This window comes from Scomber japonicus, chromosome 7 (genome assembly GCF_027409825.1).
Source record: "Scomber japonicus isolate fScoJap1 chromosome 7, fScoJap1.pri, whole genome shotgun sequence".
Classification (NCBI taxonomy): domain Eukaryota; kingdom Metazoa; phylum Chordata; class Actinopteri; order Scombriformes; family Scombridae; genus Scomber; species Scomber japonicus.
Window position 1 is genome coordinate 31,591,648 of NC_070584.1, and position 20,000 is coordinate 31,611,647.

Consider the following 20,000-nt stretch of genomic DNA (forward strand, 5'->3'; position numbering starts at 1 on the left):
TGGTGCGTTTCATTTACCTCAAAAGTCGGAAGATGGGGAATGAGCTTGAAGTCAGTTCAAGAAGTCAGAAAACCAGTTCTAGCTCGGTTAGCCATTAATAGCTATACTAGTTAATAAAAACACATTTCTCTGTATTTTATGCTTATAAACACCATAGCAACATTTCCACTGATAGAGTTAGATAGTACGACTCATTTAAAGATACATTAATAAGATAAAAGTGCTATTAAACAGGATATTACTACAACTTTCACACTGTTGATCTACTTCTGAGTATAAATGAGAGGCACCGTTATTTTCATAGTTTTGGCTGTAACTCCTTCAGCTCTGATAATATTGTGCTCAGTAAAGTAACGGGTGAGATTTGGGAAGACATCACTGAAAAGAAGTCAGAGAGAGGACGAGAAAGACTAGCAGTCACTCTCTTTATTTGGAGGCAAAACCGAAAGTGAGCGGGCCTGAAATGTGATGGGAGAATAAAAAACAGAGAGATCAAGTCGAGCCATTTCTCTCCACAGAGTCCATTACTGTTGTATATCTGCACACCTCAGAGTGTGTTATTGTATCATTACCATTAACTTGAACCATGTTATATATTTATCATTAATGCATCTACTAACACACATCAAGCTAACTTTTTATTATTAAGGTTAGCTTAGGTAACATTTGAATGGGTGCAACTATACACACATCAGGTAGATACAAGGCTATTAAAAAAAGACACTAATAGATGAAGAGTAACGCCATATTTTTGGATCTTCTGTTTTAAATGTTGTTTTTTTAACTTTTTAACTTTTAACTTTGTTTTTTCACTCTGGATGTTTTGGATATTCTGGATATATATATGTGTGTGTGTGTGTGTGTGTGTGTGGGAATAATTTTTTAAAACATTGTGACCCATTTAATATCTCATACTGGGTTGAAATGACACTGGTTAAACTGGATTGTTCCCTCAGATGTTCTGTTATATAATTATAATGGATACCAGCAGTGCAGCAGGAAGGTATAGCACAGACATATATCAATAAACCCTCATATGTACATTTAATGTGTGCTTCAACATAGTGTAGACACGAGGAGGCAATGTGTGTCCTAAACGTGCAGTCAGTATTTCGGGAAGCCCCCCCCCCCCGCCCCCCCTTCACCCCTAGCAGTCATTTGTTCAACAGTAAATGTTTGTCTGAGATGGATCCTTCAGCTGATCCAGAGCTGCATCCTAGCTGACGAATGAATCAGAGAGAGAGAGAGAGAGAGAGAGAGAGAGAGAGAGAGAGAGGAGAGAGAGAGAGAGGAGGAGGAGAGAGGAGAGAGAGGAGAGGAGAGAGAGAGAGAGAGAGATGAGAGAGAGGAGAGAGAGAGAGAGAGAGAGAGAAGAGAGAGAGAGAGAGAGAGAGAGGAGAAGATGAGAGAGAGAGAGAGAGAGAGAAGAGAGAGAGAGAGAGAGAGAGAGAGAGAGAGAGAGATGTAGAAGTGGAAATCGAATCATTTTATTGTTTGTCGCCGCCGCCCCCTTCGTGGTCACGCTTTGTTATTGGACGCTAATTAAAACGGTAACAATCCTGACAATTGGCAATTAAAGACTTGTGAAAGAGGAGATAGGAGATGAGCCCCTCACCACAGAGTATAAACTCATTTGTTATCCCTCCCTTTCTCTCTCTCTCTCCTCTCTCTCTCACACCTCTCTCCTCTCCTCTCTCGCTCCGTCTTTTCTTTACTCATTAGGAAGACGGAGCGCTGTCACTGACCCACCGCAGTGAATGATTGGTTGAAGGGGAGGGGAGGGGGGGAGGAGGGAGGAGAGGGGGGTGGGGGTGGGCAGATAATGACATGCAAGAGTCTCTTTTTATTTTTATTGCTGGAATAATTTAAATGAATACAGCGAGCGACTGATTCATGTTTTGAGAAAGTAGCGGTGGCGAGTTTTTACTTTCATAATTTAATTAATGAATTTAAGGAAATGATCCATGCCTGTAAAGACTTTGATCCTGTCTTCAGTGTGTTTCTCTCCTAGTTTATATCAATAATAACATTATACACACTTTATAAAATGCTGTACACAGTTAGTCTGACTGAGGAGCCGTTCATTTCCTCGTATTGAAAGTTGAATTTTCCTTCCAGTTTATTTAGCACACAATCTACTGCTGCTTTGAACGGTTGCCGCCAAGCTGGATGGAAACAGAGTCACTCTACAGTCCTCATTGCTTTGAGCCCGCCTCCCTCATTCTGTGATTCGTTCCCCTATCTCAGGCGAAGATTTTGTTTTGGTGGCCATGCTAACTTTCTGAGCGAAGTGGAGGCTAGTACACAGTGGCATGATCAGCACAGGTTTACCAAATTTAAAGGTGCAGTTTGTAGAATTTAGTGGCAACTAGCTGTACAGACTTGGCAGAAATTGAATATAATTAGGGTTGTCAAACGATTAATTTTTTAATTGCGATTAATTGCAGAATTTCCATAGTTAATCACGATTAATCACGTTTTGAATTGCATGTTTAAAATCCTGTTATTTTACATTTGAAGGCAGTTTTAAGCCCATAATGTAAAGCATTTCTTACCAGAGTGTCTTAACTGGGAATCAAATCACGGCTCTGCTGCGACTCCCACACTCCAAAATGGTCCTTTGGTGGAGCTCAGGCTCGCTTGGCTGCACCTGGGTGTTTAGCGTGGAGGTGCTAACTCAAACTCCACGTACTCCGGTGGTAGTTAAACTCCGTTTGACACAGGTTGCATTTTACTTTTGACTTGTCAACTGAAGCGTCTGGAAGTTTTTTAAAGTTAAACAAGCCGTTCAAAAGTCCAGTAGCTCTCTTACTTTCCATCAGCGCGGTAGGTTTACTGCAGGAGGCCACTTCAAAGCATAGCGCTACAGCTAGAGGAGCCGTCTACGGGGGAGTAGAAGGGACAAAAAGGCTTGCAACATTAAAATGCGATTTCAAAAAATTAACGCGTTATGGATTGCATTTATGTAATCGTGATTAACGTGTTAATGCTGACAGCCCTAAATAAAACAGTTGTACAAGTTGTAATCATGTACATATCTTTACATACTGTAGAGAGGCTCCTTGTTCATGTAATCTCTCTTTTTTAGTTTAACTGGTGTGAAAAAGGACTTCTACACGATCCACAATGCAAATTAAATTCTTAGTGCGAGTGTGTGAGGCAGACCATCATAAACAACATGATGGATACACAGTCAGATAAATAAATAAATAAAAAACACTTACTCCTCTTTTTTTTCTTCTTTTTTTTTCTCCCCCTATTCTGATCTTTCTACTGTTACGCTCCTTTACTGACGGATGTGTGAAATGATATAACGAATGAGACTTAAAGGGAGAGAGAGAGGAGAGGAGAGGCAGGAGGGATGAAGGCAGCGAGGAAACAGACAGAGGATATGATTTATTAGGCTCATAAAAATTCTTGCCTTTGTTATTCCCTCTCATTTTTATATGTGAAGCTTATTAAAGAGCACACCTGCCAGAAACCTCCAGACAAACTTGTGTGTGTGTGTGTGTGTGTGTGTGTGTGTGTGTGTGTGTGTGTGTGTGTGTGTGCAGTTTTATGCGTTCAGAATGATGTGTATCCTGTGCATTCGTTCACACACTGACTGGATGTTTAATCACTGCTTTTGTGTCTCAGGCTGTGTTCGAAACTACATACTTCTATACTACACACTAAAGGACCAGATAGTAAGCAGACCGTTTACACTGTAGTAAACTACACAGTTACCCACAATGCATTTGGTTCCTACCCGAGCTGAAATCATCAGGCTGAAGCTGATTTCATTTTAGCTCTAACTCTGTAAATAAACCACTTTATCCACATTTCTAACCTTTTTAGGAAGAAAGTAAAGTAGCCCTTTAGATCCACAATGTGACGCTAATTTGTCCAAATAACACCTGTTTAAAGTTTTGTTCCTGAGAATTCGGAGCCGCTCAAGTTAGCCATAGCGAGTAACACACTTCCTGTCATTTTCACAAAATGAAACACCCGTTGCCTTTTATTATTAAGAAAACCATAACAATAGAAATGGTGCTTTTATTTTGAAAACAGGAAGCGAACATACCCTCGCTGTAGCTAACTGGTGTTTGTATTTTGGGTTTTTTTCAGTAGTAGCGTTGCATCTTGGGTAATGTGAGTGTGAGTAGTAGCGTTGCATCTTGGGTAATGTGAGTGTGAGTAGTAGCGTTGCATCTTGGGTAATGTGAGTGTGAGTAGTAGCGTTGCATCTTGGGTAATGTGAGAGTGAGTAGTCAGCTCTTGATGCATACTCTGCATTTCTGGAGAATCTAGTAAACCATCCAGGAACTTCTCACATACTCTAAATCACATACTACGCAGTTGAAACACACTACATACTTCAAATGACGTCAGAGTTAGTACGAGTAGTAGGAAAGTATGAGGTTTCAAACAGACCCTCTGTATGGTCAGATTTTCTTATCTCCTTTCTCTCTCTTCCTCAGGCCCCTCCTCTTCCTCCCTCCGAAGCCCCGCCTCCCAACGGGTGTTCAGGTCACGCTACAAGATGGTGACCCGCCCGGGCTCCAGCGTCGCACACAGCCTCCACTACAACCCCGCTCTGTCCTGGAGGGCCAAGAGGATCCAGACTGCCAGGTGATGCACATTAACAATAAAGACAAACACACACACACACACACACACACACACACACACACACACACACACCTACCTCAGGGCTTTAATGTGTCTCAGTGGCTAATATCCTTCAGTTGCAGAGCAGCGCTGTGTCTTTTTATGTCACCGTCATGTGTAGCATGAGTGGAAGAAGGTCGGGAATTTATGATGCTCATTTTTACACAGTAGATAACCCAGAGAATAAACCATTTACACCGGTGTGCTCCTCACATTAATTTACACCAGCAGCAGGGACGGACAGACGCAGAGAGAGAGAGAGAGAGAGAGAGAGAGAGAGAGAGAGAGGGATCTTTTCTTAATGCCATTACAACCACCATCCCTCCCTTTCTTTTTTTTTTTAAACCTCTCCTTCATTTATCTAACTTCTATCCTCTCTGTCATTGTCACATTCTCACTCTAAACCACCAGTAAGGCTTGATTGTTACAGATGGATGGATGGATGGATGGATGTTTAGATGGATAGATAGACTTTATTCATCCCCATTGGGAAATCCATGTATCTGGTAGCTCATACATATACACAAGTAAACACATAAGAGTTAAAAAATGAAGTAAAATATATAAGAAATGATGTTAAAAGGAGGAAAAATTGCTATAAATTGATATGATATGGTGAGTGGTGATGAGGTCAGTGAGTTAATTAATGATTATGAATAGGTCATTGGTGCTTTTATTTTGAAAACAGGAAGAAAAACATACCCTTGCGGTGGCAGCAGGTTTGTTAGTGAGTTGTAGGACGTTTGTTTTTAGCTTCATATCATCAGTGCTTTCTTCTTCCCCTCCATGATTTCTGGCTTTCCAGGCCAGATGTTACTCTGATAGTAGCGCTGGATGACAGGGGGGGGGGTCAAAACCTAAAGAGAGTAAATGGGGAGCTCGACGGTCAGCAGGTCACTCAGACAGCACCTCCAGTCACTCTGTATCAGCTTCATTTTGACTGAAGCCTCGGTCACAGTGGGCTGTTAGAGGCTGGTTGGGTCAGAATGAGGTCGACCAGGCTCAGGATGCTCAGGTTGGGTCAGAATGAGGTCGACCAGGCTCAGGATGCTCAGGTTGGGTCAGAATGTGGTCGACCAGGCTCAGGATGCTCAGGTTGGGTCAGAATGAGGTCGACCAGGCTCAGGATGCTCAGGTTGGGTCAGAATGAGGTGGACCAGGCTCAGGATGCTCAGGTTGGGTCAGAATGTGGTCGACCAGGCTCAGGATGCTCAGGTTGGGTCAGAATGAGGTCGACCAGGCTCAGGATGCTCAGGTTGGGTCAGAATGTGGTCGACCAGGCTCAGGATGCTCAGGTTGGGTCAGAATGAGGCCGACCAGGCTCAGGATGCTCTGGTTGGGTCAGAATGAGGTCGACCAGGCTCAGGATGCTCAGGTTGGGTCAGAATGAGGGCGACCAGGCTCAGGATGCTCAGGTTGGGTCAGAATGTGGTCGACCAGGCTCAGGATGCTCAGGTTGGGTCAGTATGAGGTCGACCAGGCTCAGGATGCTCAGGATGTCCGAGCAGAAACCTGTTGATGTCCAGACTGTCTGACTCACTTCTCGTACAGGCTGCCTGTCCACTGAGCTGTGATGAGTTCAGAAGTGAGCACAGAGGAAGTCAGGATGCTCTGATAGTGTTTGGTTCATTCCTCCACTTGCAATCCAAAAGAGACAACTATCAAGAATTTGTTTAACCCTTCTGTTGTCCTTGAGTCAAGGAAAGAAGGAAGGAAGGAAGGAAGGAAGGAAGGAAGGAAGGAAGGAAGGAAGGAAGGAAGGAAGGAAGGAAGGAAGGAAAGGAGTAAGGAAGGGAGTAAGGGTGAAAAGAGGAAGGAATTTAGGAGAAAAATCAGGAAGGAAAAGAAGGAAGGAAGGAAGCAAGCAAGGAAGGATAGAAGGAGGAGGGAGCAAAGAAAGGGGGGGGGGAAATTGAACAAAGAGGGGAGAAGGAAGGAAAGAAGGAACAGTCAAAAGCGATGGGGTCGATGGTGTAGAGCAGGGGTGTCAAACTCATCTTCATTCAAGGGCCACATACAGACCAATTTGATCTTATGTGGGCCGGAAGGATGGAAGGATGGAAGGATGGAAGGAAGGAAGGAAGGAAGGAAGGAAGGAAGGAAGGAAGGAAGGGAAGATGCAAGGAAAGATGCAAGGATGGAAGGAAGAGGAGAGAACACAGTAAGGAAAGTTGAAAGAAAGGAAGGAAGTAAGGAAGAGAAGACAGGAAGGAAAGTGGGCCGGATTGGACTCCTCGACGGGCCGGTTCTGGCCCACGGGCCGCATGTTTGACACCCCTGGTGGAGAGGCAGCAAAATATCTCAAATGTGGATAAAAGTATGTACAAGAACATTTTTTGGGGTAGTGAGAGGGGTAATAGTTTGGTTTGATATGTTCTCTCAGCTAAACTTACTGAATTATGGCATTTCTGCATCTGGTTGTGTCTGAGTGTGTGTGTGTGTGTGTGTTGAGGGGTTCATTTGTGTAATCCAGATTTGGTAAGACAGAAGGGGGGCTCCGGGGGGTGGGTGGGTGCTTGGGGGGGGCACTGTGGCTGGGACTCAGCCTCTGGTGACTTATTACTATTCATTTAGCTGCTGCAGTAAATATTGATTCATCAAGGGATTTTCAATTTGAGCCCCGTGACATCTTGTGAAATATCACCAAGTGTGTAGAAGTGAGGGGAGAGATAGGAGGGAGGGGGGGGACAGGTCGGGTCCCCAGGGAGAGTGTATTACCCCCCCACAGCCCCCACTTTACCTCCTCCCCCCACCCTTTATCTATCTGTTTAACTCCAAAGACCCTCCACTTTTATCAGTTTGGAGCTATTGAGTGGAGCATGAGCTCATATTCGCTGCTCTTAACTACTGAGTGCTGCTCTTCATCTTTGGCCTATCAGACCCACTGATCCCTGTCCTCATATGTCCTCGGCTGCTATCTCACTGCCTGCTCATATAGCTTTGAAGCCCTCACTCGGAGCCGTGCTTTTAAAAAAAAACCTCAACCTCACATAGACATCCAAATATACTGTGATTATTTTAGTTGTAATGTTTAAAATGGGGCTGGAGGTTTAAATGAGTTTGTCTTTTTGAAGCTAAGTAGAAATCAAGCAGTTCTTCCTCTAAGGAGAGAAGGAAGGGAGGAAGGAAAGGAGGAAGGAAGGAAGGACAGAAGCAAGGAGAGAAGGAAGGAAGGAAGGAAGGGAGGAAGGAAGGAAGGAAGGGACGAAGGAAAGGAGCAAGGAAGAAAGGATTGAAAGGAGTAAGGAGGGGAGGGAGGAAGAAAGGAAGGAAGGAAGTAGTAGTAGTAGCTAAGTAGAAATCAGCTGGTATCTCACTGCCTGCTCATATAGCTCCTAGCCCACACTCTGAGCCGTGCATTTAAAAAAGGCATCCAAATATACTGTGATTATTTTAGTTGTAATGTTTAAAATGGGGCTGGAGGTTTAAATGAGTTTGTCTTTTTGAAGCTAAGTAGAAATCAAGCAGTTCTTTTAAGGTAATCAGATCACTCAGATACTCTGGAGGGACATTTTTATGCATTCAGTCCTTCAGTCAGTCAATATTTATTAAGACAGAGTGGTCAGTTGAGGAATTAACACCCCCCCCCCCCCTGCATGGACACCCTCACAGGATAAGAAAGCAGAGGTATTAATGGTATTAATAAGACTATTTTATTTATCACCAAATCACAGATGTGCATGTAAGTAGTTTGTTTTGACTGTTCCTTCTTTCCTCCTTTCCTTCCTTCCTTCTGTCCTTCCTTCCTTTCCTTCCTTCCTCCCTCCTTCTCTCTTTATTTCCTTCCTTCCTCCCTCCTTCTCTCTTTCTTTCCTCCCCCCTACCTTCTTTCTTTCCTTCCTTCCTCCTCTCCTTTCTCCCTCCCTCCCTTCCTCCGTCCTTCTTTCCTCCCTCCCTCCTACCTTCCTTCTTTCCTCCATCATTCCTTCCTTCCTTCCTTCTTTCCTTCGTCCTTCTTTCCGCCTTCCTTCTTTCCTCCGTCCTTCCTTCCTTCCTCCCTTCCTTATTTCCTCCCTCCCTCCTACCTTCCTTCTTTCCTCCGTCCTTCCTTCCTTCCTTCCTCCCTTCCTTATTTCCTCCCTCCCTCCTACCTTCCTTCTTTCCTCCCTCCTACCTTCCTTCCTTCCTTCTTTCCTCCGTCCTTCTTTACTCCCTCCCTCCTTCCTTCCTTCTTCCTTCTTGTGGTTTGTTTCCCTCTTTCTCTCTCAACCCAACCAGCGGAGGTAGATGTTTGCCCACAAAGGGAAGTTTAGGGTCTCTGCTCTATAGGAAAAGTGTCCTGAGATTACTTCTGTTTTTATTTGATATAAGAGTTAAATTGAATTGAATAGAAAATAGATTAACTATTTTGTCTCTAAAATGTCATAAAATAGTGAAAAGGGCATCAGTTTAAAGTGATATATTATTAGTTTTATTGTAACAATCCTTTCATATTGAGAGAGATACTGTCATATATAACAAATATAACAAGTAAAATGATATTTTTGATTTTCTGTTCATAGAAAAATCAGTTAATTGTTGCAGCTCTGTGTCAAAGATCACATACAAAATATTTAAACTGATATCTAAAGCAATGAGTCATTCCACATCTTCATACAAGTAACGCAAAAACTTGAATTTTATCAGTTTTTAACAACAATATTTCTCAGTTTTATTAATTTAAAGAAGATGTTTGTGTAAAATGTTTATCATCAATATCGTCACATCGTCAGGATATGTTTCCATTCTGTTTTTGATAATACTGACTCATCATTCAGCCCGACACACAGATGGTACCCAATACAATAAGTTAAACATTAACCCATGATAGTGTGGTAGTTGTCTCTTTTAAAGGGGGGGATTATCAGGTCAATAGTATCTGACACACAGAAGTCCTATCTATCATCTCAGAGCAAGTTAACTTAGTCATAAATCTGTTAGAAAAATAGTTTTATTGGGTGTTTATTCAAATGTTGAAAGTTTTAAGTGTTTAAGTATTTAGGACATTATGATGATATGTGATAGTGCTCATTACGATGGCTTGTTACATAGATTGGGTGTAAAATTTAACCATTGTTGACCAACCAAGAATCAATAGAAACAGTCATCATCACGCATGAATACAGTTAAGCTCGTTGGATCCATGGGAGGGTCTCAGCTTTGCAGTCATGCCCAGTTTAAGCAATTATGCAAGACTGTTAAATGACCTCAGTGTGCAGAAATATTCAAATACACCATTTTTAGAAGTATATATGTATGTATGTATACTGCATGTCAAAAACTGCATAGGATTAGATGAAGTGAGCATGTCTGTAAATAAAGGCTGGGCTACTTTTAAGGAAACTTTGAATTAAACTGATCAAAAGATACCTGCAATCAATCCTTTTTGCACCCAGAGCTAGAAACTATGACTATTTATACAGACTTGCTCACAGCCAATCAACACAAGCATTCTTTGGTTTAATGCAACATGTGATTGGTCCACTGTCACAGCAGCTACAACCCGTCTTTGGTGGTGAAGTCGTGGTGAATTTGATTTAGCGTTAGTTAAGATGCCTCCTAAGTGCTCTAAATGAGTCTACACTACACGCCTGTTACACATGATACAAGACAGAGACCTACATGTGTTAATGACAATCTAATGAAGGTATTACTTTAAGGGTGCTTGGATTGGTACTGGTATCTTTTTTTTTTAATTATACCATGTTTCCATTATTTTTCCATTAATTGCCCAGCTCTACTTTCTCCCTCATGAAAACTTACTTTGGAGGGTTATGAAGCATCTCCAACAAGCCTGCATGACATGGTTGATATCAATAGATGCCTTAAATAGTCAAGTTTCATATGTTTACATTGTAATTCTACTCTCATTCACTTTAAGCCCACTACAGTCTCTGAGGGTTAACAAGAAAAGTCTAGCACCTCTGTAAGGTTGTACTTTAACCTTCCTGTCGTCCTCCCGGGTCAAATTGACCCGTCTGTTTTAACTGTTCCTTTCTTCCTTTCTCCCTCCCTCCCTCCTTCCTTCTTTAGTCCATCCTTCCTTCCTTCCTTCCCTCCTACCTCCTTTCCTTCCTTCTTCCTCCCTTCCATCCTTCTTTCCTCCTTCCTTCTTTCCTCCCTACCTCATACCTTCCTTCCTACCTTCCTTCGTCCGTCCTTCCTACCTTCCTTCCTCCCTTCCATCCTTCCTCCCTCCCTCCTTTCCTTCCTTCCTACTTTCTCCCTTCCACCTTTCCTTCCTCCCTCCTTTCCTTCCTTGACTGGAGGACAACAGTTTTATTTCATTGCACCTTCTTAAACATAGGAGCATTTCAGTGCAAAGGAAAATACTTCAGAAAGGAAAAACTGATCCACCAAAACCACAAAAAGAAGAAAAATAAAAAACCTGTTTTACATTTTTCTCAGCGCTCTAACCAACCAAACCCGTCAAAAACCAGACACTTCCTGCTCCAGTCCCTTGCAGGAAGTGAGTGAATCCAACACCAGGCTCTCCACATGCTTACATCTTACCTGGTCTCCAGCCATAACGTGCCCCCCTCGGCTGGGGGTTGATTTAGTGCCGCGTGGCAGTTTGAAGGGGCGGGAGGAATCGTCTGCAGTATTTCAAACCCTCCGCCACCAGAAAATAGATATAATCCCAACATTAACTCCATTAATAGTAGCAGGAGTTGAATTAAGAAAGCCGTAAAGCATGCACACTGGAGGATAAATTACAGCCCAACCCTCCCTTCATCTCACGCACACCCCCACCCCTCCCCTATTTTTCTCTCCCTGTCTTTTAATTTTCTATACCTCTGTGTTTGCTCTGTTGCTGTTTGCTTTCTTTCTTTTTTTATATCCTCAAGATTTAACACGAATTTTGCTTCCTAGTCTTATCATAGTCCTTCTCCTTCTTTTGCCTTTTTTTAATGTGTCTGACATATATGTTAACCCCCCTCCTCCAACATGCTGGGACATCCCCCCCCCCCCCCTCCGCCCCTCCCGTATAAGTACTATTTTTGAGTGTGTACGTATACACACTCATACACACGCACATGCTCGGTCTAGGCGCTCATCTCTTTTAGTGCTTCGGTATCGATCAGCACAGGATGTAAGAGACTGGGGCAATAAAGTGAAGCAGCACTCTCTCTTCTTCACTCCTCTCTCCTCCTTTTTCCCGCATTCACTCCCACCCCTCCCACTCCTCCTCCCGTCCTCCTCCCCCCATTCATCCCCTTTTATACCCCAATTCATTCATTTACTCATTACTTATCACATCAGTCATCCACCTGTCAGAAGAAACAGGAGTGTGTGTGTTATGATCCCTCTTCTTCTTCTTCTTCTTCTTCTTCTTCTTCTTCTTCTTCTTCTGCTGCTGTTATTCACGTTGTATTCTGCATGAATCGTCTCCTTCTTAATGTTACTGTCTCACCCTGGAGGAGGATTTTTAAGTTCATTTAAGTTGGATTTGATAGGAGTGTGTGTGTGTGTGTGTGTGTGTGTGTGTGTGTGTGTGTGTGTGTGTGTGTGTGTGTGTGTGTGTGTGTGTGTGTGTGTGTGTGTGTGTGTGTGTGTGTGTGTGTGTGTGTGTGTGTGTGTGTGTGTGTGTGTGTGTGTGTGTGTGTGTGTGTGTATAATGACAACGCTTTTGGTTTTCCTTTTTTAACCTTCGTGTCATCCTTCCTTTCTTCCTCCCTTCCATCCTTCCTCCCCTCCTTTCCTTCCTTCTTCCTTACTTCCTGCCTCCTTCTTCCTTCCTCCCTTCCATCCTTCCTCCCTCCTTTCCTTCCTTCTTCCTCCCTTCCAGCCTTCCTGCCTCCTTCTTTCTTTCCTCCCATCCATTCTTCCTCCCTCCTTTCCTTCCTTCCTTCTTCCTCCCTCCTTTCCTTCCTTCTTTCTCCTTTCCAGCCTTCCTTCCTTACTTCCTGCCTCCTTCTTTCTTCCTCCCTTCCATCCTTCCTTCCTTCTTCCTCCCTTCCATCCATCCTCCCTCCCTCCTTTCCTTCCTTCTTCCTCCTTTCCATCCTTCCTCCCTCCCTCCTTTCCTTCCTTCCTTCTTCCTCCCTTCCATCCTTCCTTCCTCCCTTTCTTTCCTTCCTCCCTTCCTCCCTCCTTTCCTTCCTTCCTTCTTCCTCCCTCCCTCCTTTCCTTCCTTGACTCGAGGACAACAGGAGGATTTGATAGGACTGCTTTTGGTTTCCCTTTTTTAAGAGCAGCACTTCTCACCGTTGGAATTAGCCTGATGACTGTTTTTGCTGTGCTCTGTTTCGAGGGTAACTGTTTCCCAATATGAGCTTACTAATGCTTTGGTTGCAGACGAAATAGACAAGGGCAGCATTATTCTGAGCAGTCGTGCGACCCTACAAATTCTTCCCTGTCACTAAAACAAAAGTCGGATCATTCATCAACGGCGGCGGTTAGTGCTGAATCGCTCTCTCCTTTTATCTGTGCGTCGCATGGTCAGAGTAGTGCACGCACACACACCTGCAGACACACACACACACACACACACACACACATGCATATGCATACTGACTAGTCACAAGGGAGTTTCTCTGTGCCCTTGCCCCCTCTCCTCCATTTCTTCCTTTTTTACCTCCAGCTCCTTCTGTTCTTTTATTCTGACCTCCAGTCTTTGTTTTCTGTTGTATAAAACACCTGAATAAATGCAACTACACACTCATCACATGTGAGGAAATGATCAAAGTGACAGATATTTAACTTTTACATATTGTTCAGGTCAAATTTTGATCCATTTTGACATTTGGGAACAATGAAAACCCCCTAAATGACATTATTTAAGTGTGAATTGTCTCCTGAAGTAGCTCAGAATATACAAATTAAATTATTTTGTGCAGCTGGGTAAGTGTTGATTTATGGTTTAATAGTTATAATGAAACCTGCCATTCAAAATTTGCTGCATCCTTCACTTTCAAATAAGTGTATTTATGATGTTGTCTTGTTTAAAATAACATGAATGTATTTTCTCTATAAACAAACAGCTGATAAGATATCTATAGATGCAAAATGCACATTTAAAATTTGTATAGGGGCTAATTATAAAGGAAATACTTTACGTGGGTCATAAACTAAGCTCTCCATACTGTGAAGGGTCCAGAATATGAAGTTTTTAAATGAAGCAAAAACACCAAACCATGACTGGTTCCTGCTTCTCAAAAGTGAAGATTAGGTTATATCCTTTGTTTTATATCATTGTACGTTTATTATATTTGAGTTTTTAAGTGTTGGTCAGACTAAACAAAAGATTTAAAGATGTAACTTTGGCCTTTGGGTTCTTGTAATGGGCGTTTTTCCACCTCTTTGTGACATTTTATTGATCCAAACAACTATACAATGAATCAAAAGTACTATTGATTGATGAGTTGATAAAAAGCAGTAAGTGTGTGTAATGCATGGATGTATAAAGAGAGGCAGATACAGCATTGGGCCTGTTTAGTCGTATGAAAGTTGCTCAGTGGGGCATGAAGCCAAAAAAGTTTGACTTCCAGGTGAAACATTTCCGAATCTTCTGGATCATTGGGCCCATAAAGCAGGAACTGGCTCCTCCCAGTTTGGCCCTTCATTCATGCAGCTCTTTTCCAAGACTTTCCAAATGTGATCGGACCGAATGGATCAAATTCTGACAGTGAAACGAGTCAATTGTGACGCAGAAGAAAATGCCTCCACTGATTTACTGACATCTTTCACAACGTACGTGTCTATTGGGAAAAATTGATTCAGTCTGTTGGTTTTGCTCAAAGGAGAAGTTTCAGTCTGAATAGTTCAAATGTTGCAAGAAGACAACAGTGTGAATAGAGAGAGGAGTGTTTGTTGTAACTTGGTTTTGTCTATTGTATTGTGGGGTTATTATACTGTCATTTTATTATCATCAATCTTTATTTGTATTGCGCCAAATCACAACAGAGTTATCTCAAGGCTCTTTACACATAGAGCAGGTTCTAAACCAAACTCTTCAGGTTTTAACTTTAAAGAGACCCAACATTCCCACATGAGACACAGTGGAGAGAAAAAACTCCCTTTTAACAGGAAGTAACCTCAGAACCAGACTCAGAGTGGGCGGCCATCTGCCTCCACCGGTTGGGGTAGAGAGGAGAGAGAGGAAGGATAGAGGAGAGAGAGGAAGGAGAGGAGAGAGAGAGGAAGGATAGAGGAGAGAAAGGAAGGATAGAGGAGAGAGAGAGAGGAGAGAGAGGAAGGAGAGGAGGAGAGAGAGGAAGGATAGAGGAGAGAGAGGAAGGATAGAGGAGAGAGAGAGAGGAGAGAGAGGAAGGAGAGGAGGAGAGAGAGGAAGGATAGAGGAGAGAGAGAGGAAGGATAGAGGAGAGAAAGGAAGGATAGAGGAGAGAGAGAGAGGAGAGAGAGGAAGGAGAGGAGGAGAGAGAGGAAGGATAGAGGAGAGAGAGGAAGGATAGAGGAGAGAGAGAGAGGAGAGAGAGGAAGGAGAGGAGGAGAGAGAGGAAGGATAGAGGAGAGAGAGAGGAAGGATAGAGGAGAGAAAGGAAGGATAGAGGAGAGAGAGAGAGGAGAGAGAGGAAGGAGAGGAGGAGAGAGAGGAAGGATAGAGGAGAGAAAGGAAGGATAGAGGAGAGAGAGAGAGGAGAGAGAGGAAGGAGAGGAGGAGAGAGAGGAAGGATAGAGGAGAGAAGCACAATGAAAATCAACATTGAAGCTAGAAGGTCCGGGACTGGAATCTGTCATCCGGACGTCTACAGGCCCAGATTACCTGTGAGACCAGAAAGCACAGACAACTCCGGGGAAGAGGTTTAGGTTATTGAATGCATTAATAGAACATGAATGTTAATGGATATAGATAGATGGATAGAGAGAGAGAGAGAGAGAGAGAGAGAGAGGGAGGAGGAGAGAGGAGCTCAGTGCATCATGGGAGTCCCCCGGCAGTCTAAGCCTATAGCAGCATAAGCTAAGAGCTCTAGGAGCCCTAACTATAAGCTTTATCATTATTATGTAAAGCACATTGGGTTGCATTGTATTTGTTTGAAAAGTGCAAGAATATAAGTCTGATTATAATAATATAATAGTGGATGTACATTGGATTACAGCCCGTTTCACAACTGCCAGCTGAATCTCATTCAAAACTACCAATATTAAAAAATGTGTCCTCATTAGTCACAGAAAATGTTAGGAAACTAGGCTCCATCTTAAAAAATCCAGAAGTGTCCTTCCTACGTTCCTTCGTCCGTCCTTCCTCCCTTCCATCCTTCCTTCCTCCCTCCTTTCCTTCCTTCTTCCTCCCTTCCATCCTTCCTCCCACCCTCCTTTCCTTCCTTCGTCCATCCTTCCTCCCACCCTTCTTTCCTTCCATCCTTCCTCCCTCCCTCCCTCCTTTCCTTCCTTCTTCCTCCCTTCCATCCTTCCTCCCTCCCTCCTTTCCTTCCTTCCTTCTTACTCCCTTCCATCCTTCGTCCCTCCCTCTTTTCCTTCCATCCTTCCTCCCTCCCTCCTTTCCTTCCTCCCTTCCTCCCTTCCATCCTTCCTTCCTCCCTCCCTTCCTCCCTCCCTCCTTTCCTTCCTTCTTTCTCCCTTCCATCCTTCCTCCCTCCCTCCTTTCCTTCTATCCTTCCTCCCTCCCTCCTTTCCTTCCTCCCTTCCTCCCTTCCATCCTTCCTCCCTCCCTCCTTTCCTTCCTTCCTTCTTCCTCCCTTCCATCCTTCCTTCCTCCCTCCTTTACTTCCATCCTTCCTCCCTCCCTCCTTTCCTTCCTTCTTCCTCCCTTCTCTCCTTTCCTTCCTCCCTTCCTTCTTCCTCCCTTCCATCCTTCCTCCCTCCCTCCTTTCCTTCCATCCTTCCTTCCTCACTCCTTTCCTTCCTTGACTCGAGGACAACAGGAGGGTTAAAGTGAAGGAGCTTTATTTCATTGCACCTTCTTAAACATAGGAGCATTTCAGAGCGTTCAGCAGTGCAAAGGAAAACTTGGTTTTATCTATTGTATTGTGGAGTTATTGTACTATTATGTTATTATGTAAAGCATTAAAAGCATTGCATTTGTTTGAAATGTGCAAGAATATAAGTCTGATTATAATAACATAATAATGGATGTACATTTGGATTACAGCCCGCTTCCCAACTGCCAGCTGAATCTCACTCAAAACTACCAATATTAAAAAATGTGTCCTCATTAGTCACAGAAAATATTGGGAAATTAGGCTCCATGTTAAAAAATCCAGAAGTGTCCTTCCTACCTTCCTTCGTCCGTCCTTCCTCCCTTCCTCCCTTCCATCCTTCCTCCCTCCCTCCTTTCCTTCCTTCCTTCTTCCTCCCTTCCATCCTTCCTCCCTCCCTCCTTTCCTTCCTTCTTCCTCCCTTCCATCCTTCCTCCCTTCCATCCTTTCCTTCCTTCCTTCTTCCTCACTTCCATCCTTCCTCCCTCCCTCCTTTCCTTCCTTCCTTCTTTCTCCCTTCCATCCTTCCTTCCTCCCTCCTTTCCTCCCTCCATGTTAAAAAATCCAGAAGTGTCCCGTTGGTATATAGATAATAGTGATTAGTGGGAGTTTAAACAGTTTGGCAGCTTAAAGTGATGACTGTGTAGATGTGTCCCTCAGGCTTTGTAGAAGAAGAGAAAGGAAGCAGTAGTATATATCTGCAGGGTGAAACACTGAAAGGGTTTCTCCCTAAAACAAGTTTCCTGTCCAGCAGCAGAGGATTTGTGCTTTAGACGGGTCTGCAGACTCTCTGATAACAGATACACCTCCGAGGTCATGGCAGGAAACAGGCCAAGGAGAGTCAGCGGACGGAGAAGAACTTGATGATGATTATAGCTTTAGGATTGTTTGATTCTGCCCTTCCTCCCTCCTTCTCCTCCTCTCTCATTGCAGACAGATTACGTTATTGCATATGTAACCTGCTCCAATAGAGAATGCCATGTGTTCACAGTATGTAAATGCAAGCAAAGGAGATTCACACAATGCTTTCACAGTCAAATACTCACGGATGTAGATGTTTGCACCAAATCTGTCTTTTTTTCCTTCATTTTGACAATTTTGGCCTAATCCAGGACGGTGAACACTTGGATCTGAGCTTAGTTCCAGTTGAACTGTGATTATGATTCAAGTACAGACAACTACAGTATACACTACTACAAATAAAACAAAAAAAGTCTTGTTCATGTCATGATTATATCAGTAATGGGAATTTTTTCATTTTTAAGCCGGGTTTATAGTCCTGCGTCAACTCGATGTCGTAGCCCTGCAGAGCTCTACGCCTAATGTGCACCTTCAACTACGTTTAAAGGCAACGCAGACCGCAATGGCTGTGATTGGTCTGCACTACATCATTTCCAGCATTTCGGGCCTCTGTTTAGGCAAGCTAGTACCGTAAATTCCGAACCTGAATATAAGCCACACCAACTAAATTTAAAAAGAAAAAAAAATTTGTACATGTATAGGCCACACTTGTCTATAAGCTGCAGGTCTCCACGTTGTAACATGAGTGAATCTTTACCTCTGAAAGCTTTTGTCGTCTTTTTGCATTGAGTCAGTTCTTCACGCTGCCGTCTCCAAACGTCTCACCATCGATTCATTGATGCCAAGCTTACGTGCAGCAGCTCTATTTCCTTCCTCCACAGCCAGATCCATTGCCTTTAACTTAAAAGCTGCATCATATGACTGTTCAAAACACATCATCAAACTAGCGTCTTCCTCAGCGCATTATCTCTTCCACCTGTCAGTCTCACTCTTGCGCTTCCTGCTACAGCGCCCCCTGGAGGCCGTTAGCCCGTAAAACTGTATAGATTAGCTGCATCATTGTTTAGGCCGCAGGGGTCAAAGCGTGTGAAAAAAAGTAGAGGCTTATAGTCCAGAATTTATGGTAAACCAGCAATGTTATATGATTGTAAAAACTCAGAGTACATGGCCTGTGATGCTAACGCTTTGTTCAAACATAATGTAAGACATTAGACTGTAAATGTGATTAATACAAACAATCGATGACTTTCTCAATACACCCTTCAGGAACCTCACACCCCCTAGTGTTTTGGTGATGAATTGCAGAGTGTCACTCGACTGTAAACCTGGCTTTAGCGAGACAACAGGAGAGATAAAACACCTCACTGATGTATGAGCAGAGAGAAACATTCAAGCTGAAAATGATGACATTATTTTTAGAGTTGTGGAAAAGGAACACTGCTTCCTTCACTCGTTCACTCTGTCCTCTGTCACATGTCTCTTTTATCAGGTCTATGTGCTTCTCAACAGCTCACTCATCCTCATATAAATGTCAGTAACATGAAGAACAGACCCAACATCAACAAACATATTCTTTTTTTTTGATGAAGAAAGTAAAACAGATAATTATAACAGAGTGTAATCAGACCAACACCTCACTCCTCATCTAAATGAACCCAGCGTGAAAACGTCCTCACAGACTCTGGGTGACACACGCCCAGTCACCCCCCTCACCCCCCCTAGACTGCCGCTCCATGTCAGGGTTAACTGCCATCTGTGTTAACTGTTCATGTCATATCCCCATTAACCTCCATTGTGGCTCCCCAGGCCACCCGGTCCTTGTTTAAGCCTCCCTGGGTGGCAGTCAGCGCTCCAACATTAGCCTCCATTACGGCTCCCCTGGCTGCAGTTGCCCTGTGTAGGGCAGCCACTGATCTTGTATCAGTGAAACTGAGTGTCTGTGCCTCTGAGTTATGGCGAGCAGTCAGGTAGACCGTGTACATGAACGCCTACTGATGGCTGATTTTTTTCTTTTCTTTTCTTTTTTTTTTTGCTCTTTCTCTTTTTTTCTTCTTTCTTATTTGCAGCAGTGCAGCAGCTCTCTGCACGTTAGGGGTCCATGTCAGTTGTTTTGTGCGCGGCGTACGTTCGGGGTAACCCTCTCTTTTCTCTGTAATGGGAGGCATGAACTCTCGCTCTAAACCCATTTCCAGCCCATCTGAAATACGGCAGCAAATTACCTCCAGCGGCGCCCTGCACACCAGCCCCAATCTGCCCCAAATAGAAGTGACAGGACAGCGCAATTTATCGCCATAACCCCTGCACCGCCCCACCACCACCACCACCACCACCACCAGCAGCATCTAGCATCTCTGTACACACTGCTGCAGGCTCACACACACACAAGTCAGCTGAGTGACTCCTGAATGGCGAGCGTGTGTGTGTGTGTGTGTGTGTGTAGAGGCCTGTGATTGTGTGTACTGTACGTACTGTAGCCAGGGTGTTGTAAAACTGTATATATATATGTGTGTGTGTGTGTGTGTGTGTGTGTGGTCTCTACGCTCCAGTGTAGGGGCCAACCTCACTGCTCTGGCCCCCTGCCCTGCCTATTATCTCATTGATTTCCTCCTCTCCTCTTTTCAATTCTCTCCATTTCCACACTGCCGTCCTTTCCATTAGAGGAGCAATTTA

The 20,000-nt window shown here is 43.6% G+C and overlaps 1 protein-coding gene across 1 annotated transcript in view; it reads left to right on the forward strand.

The window, feature by feature from the left end:
- The first annotated feature begins 32 nt into the window (after positions 1–32).
- The window catches only part of zc3h3 (zinc finger CCCH-type containing 3), a 48,364-nt gene continuing 28,396 nt past the window's right edge, over positions 33–20,000 (forward strand). The window contains exons 1-2 of the mRNA XM_053323052.1: positions 33–63; positions 4,461–4,611. Of these exons, the coding sequence (XP_053179027.1) occupies positions 33–63; positions 4,461–4,611 (182 nt within the window). The remainder of the gene's footprint in view (positions 64–4,460; positions 4,612–20,000) is intronic.